The 3,035-nt window shown below is 57.5% G+C and overlaps 1 protein-coding gene across 1 annotated transcript; it reads right to left on the reverse strand.

The window, feature by feature from the left end:
• Window positions 1-403: 403 nt before the first annotated feature.
• NOG (noggin) lies at window positions 404-1,836 on the reverse strand. Its single transcript, XM_051797948.1, has one exon. It carries the CDS (start codon window positions 1,297-1,299, stop codon window positions 628-630), a length of 672 nt encoding a protein of 223 aa, XP_051653908.1. The 5' UTR covers window positions 1,300-1,836; the 3' UTR covers window positions 404-627.
• Between the last annotated feature and the right edge of the window lie 1,199 nt (window positions 1,837-3,035).

The raw sequence follows: 3,035 nt of genomic DNA on the forward strand, positions 1-3,035 counted from the left end.
TCCAAACGGCTCGTGTTTTAGTGGTTGACTTTAATTCTGCACTGCACTTTTACTACAAGGATATAAAGAATAAATAGCAGATACTCTTCATTTACATAGGATTAAGTCATTCAAACTGTTCTCTCTATTTACAATAACATTGTGCTCTAGGCGTTTATTCACTTTTATTTTAAATCTAAAGTCCGTAAGGAAAAAGAAAAAACCCCCAAAAACTCACACACACGCTTTCCGAATAATGGAAAATAGCTTTAACCGTTTTCTTATCAAAAAGTTTGGTTTGTATTTTTTAATCCTTTTATTAAAAAAAAAACACACCCAACAAAAAACTACTTCGCCAAAGCGAAGCAACTTCTCTCTGGAATATAAATACCAAAAAAAAAAAAAAAAGATACATTAGCAACGATCAGGGTAATAGTCTTAAAAATACAGTAGACGCTGATTATTTCACGTATAATACTGACCTTTTAATAGTATATTAAACCGGTGCCATATATACACACAATATACATTCTCCTACACGTTACAGTGCATTACAACGTTAACCAGAAAGCAAATGTCTTTTATTTCTGTTGCAGCAAAGGTCCACGTGAGTCCGCTGGAGAAGGGGCGAGAAGGTAAGTGCCAGCCCTAGCAGGAGCACTTGCACTCCGAAATGATGGGGTACTGGATGGGTATCCATGTGCACCTCTGCCCTCCCCGGCGCTGGCACCTCCACCTCAGGATCGTTAAATGCACGGACTTGGCAGGTTTGCAAACCATGCCTTCGGGGACTGAACAAGACCTTTTACTGTAGCAGCTGCCCACTTTGACATACCGGGGCCAAAAGCGGCTGCCGAGATCGTTCCACGTGTATAGGACCGGGCAGAAGGTCTGGGACCAAAGCCACATCTGCAGCTTCCTGCGCAGCTTCTTGCTCAGCCTGTGCTTCTTGCCCGGCTGCAGCCCGTCGTAGAACTCCAGCCCTTTGATTTCGCTGGGCATCGCTCCCGAGGGTCTCTGCCTGAGCAGCAAGTCCAGCTCAGCTAGATCGTCCACTCCGAGCCGGTCCTCGGGCAAGGAAACAGCCATAAAGTTAGGGTCGAAGTGACCGCCCATGAGGTTCCTTAGCAAGGTCTCATTAAGATCCTTCTCCTTGGGGTCAAAGATAGGGTCCGGGTGCTCGATTAGATCCACCAAGGGCAAGTTGTCGCTGGGAGCCGGTCGGATGTGCAGATAGTGCTGGCAGGCGCCCTGCTCTAGCCGGAGACCCAGCAGAACCACCAAGGCGTATATAGTCACAAGGCACTGGGAATGATCCATCCTTGGGAGACCGGTGGGGGGGGGAAAGGGGGGCTGGGTTCACCAAACAGCAGGGGAAGAAGGTGCAAGCAAATACATCAGAAAACTTGTACGGGGATATCCAAAATAACTCGTCTTTGAGGGGGATCACCTCCACTCGCCGCACCACCAGCAAAGACAGCCCCCTGATAAGCCCGGAGAACAAGCCCCCTGCAAACACTCTCTCTTGTAGCCTTCTCTATAAAAATTTCTCCTGGTGGAGCCGCTCCAAAATTCTGCTGCTGTTGCTGCTTCTTCTCGCCCTTCCCGGGAACGGGAGATGCCTCTTTTTGTTGCGAATTCTGCTTGCTGCTGCCGCTCCTCGTTGTCTGCCCGTGCGTGTGGAAGAAGTTGCTGCCGATTCTTCCTCCCCGCTTCTCTCCGCCGTTTGCAAAGCAGCCTCCTCAGCAGCAACAGCAGCCACGCACGTTGGCACCAGTTTGTCTGCTTTGCAAGGACCCAAAGCCTTTAAATTTCCTGCACTTTCAGCTTCATCTCCATGGAAACCACAGACTCTCTCCTAACCCACCCCACCCCCCTTAAAAAAAAAAAAAAAAACCACACCACACCACCACACACACAACACAACCCCCACTCCCACAAAAGTCCAGGAGAGCGCGGCTTCCCCCTTCCCACCGGCAGGCACCCTCTGCTGGGGAAGGCTGAGGCGGGAGCCGCCGCCTCCCCCCGCCCTCCGCACGCCGCCGCTCACGCGAGCGGCCGCCGCGCCCCGGGAGGGAGATGCTGCTCTGCCCGGGGCACCGCCCGGCCCGGCGCCCGCTCCGCCGGCGGCTCCGGGCGCGGCCCCGCCGCTCTCACCCCGCGGGCGCGGAGCGGGGGGCGCGGCCCCTCCCGCCCGCCCGGCGCGGCCCGGCCCGGCCCGCGGAGGGGGATCCGCGCCGGGGGTCCCGCGGACTCCCCGCGCCCTCCCCGCGCAGCGCGGCCGCGGGGCCCGCCCGGCCGGCCCCGCACATGGCGCGGGGTGCGCTGCCCGCCCGCGGCAACGCTGCGGACGCGGTGCCCGCGGTGCCCGGGCCGAGCGGGCCCTCTGCTGGCGGCGCCGCGCCGGGCCGGGGGTGCCCGCGGGGCAGCGCGGAGCGAGGGACCCCCGGGTGAGCGCAGGGACCCCCGGGTGAGCGCAGGGACTCCCGGGTGAGCGCAGGGACCCCCGCGGCAGCGTAGGGACCCCCGGGTGAGCGCAGGGACCCCCGCGGCAGCGCAGGGACCCCCGGGTGAGCTCAGGGACCCCCGGGTGAGCGCGGGCGGCGGCGGGCTCGGCCCCCGCGCTGCTGCGGGAGGGAGGACGCGGGCTGGCAGCGGCGGGACCCCGGTACGGAGCCGCGGTCCCACGGCGGATGCTCCGGCAGCCTGCGCGGCCCCGCTCGGAGCCCTCCTCGGAGCACTTGCTCAGCGATTTTCTAGGGAGTTCTCCAAGACTTCTCCATCAGAAACGCAATTTCCAGTTATGCCCCCAGTCCATACAGGAAAAGATGGAAAGTAACTCAATGGCAAATACATAAAACAGTTTAAAAATTGATAGCAAATGCTGTTCCGTGGCACAGCTACTGTCTCGCAGAGAGCACTTACTGGGCACTGCGGGCAGTTTGCTGTAAGGGTCTATTACCGTTTGAGTAAAATTTCCTCAAGTGCTTGAATCCCATTCCTGCAGGCTATTTAGGCACTTAGGAGCCTAACTTTAATGGGACTGAAGCTTAGCC

This window comes from Manacus candei, unplaced genomic scaffold (assembly GCF_025592945.1).
Source record: "Manacus candei isolate 608988 ecotype Guabito, Panama unplaced genomic scaffold, ASM2559294v1 h1tg000047l, whole genome shotgun sequence".
Taxonomy (NCBI): domain Eukaryota; kingdom Metazoa; phylum Chordata; class Aves; order Passeriformes; family Pipridae; genus Manacus; species Manacus candei.

Excerpts from the sequence above, each read along its gene's own strand:
- NOG (XM_051797948.1), bottom strand. The coding sequence starts at position 1,299 with ATGGATCATTCCCAGTGCCTTGTGACTATATACGCCTTGGTGGTTCTG.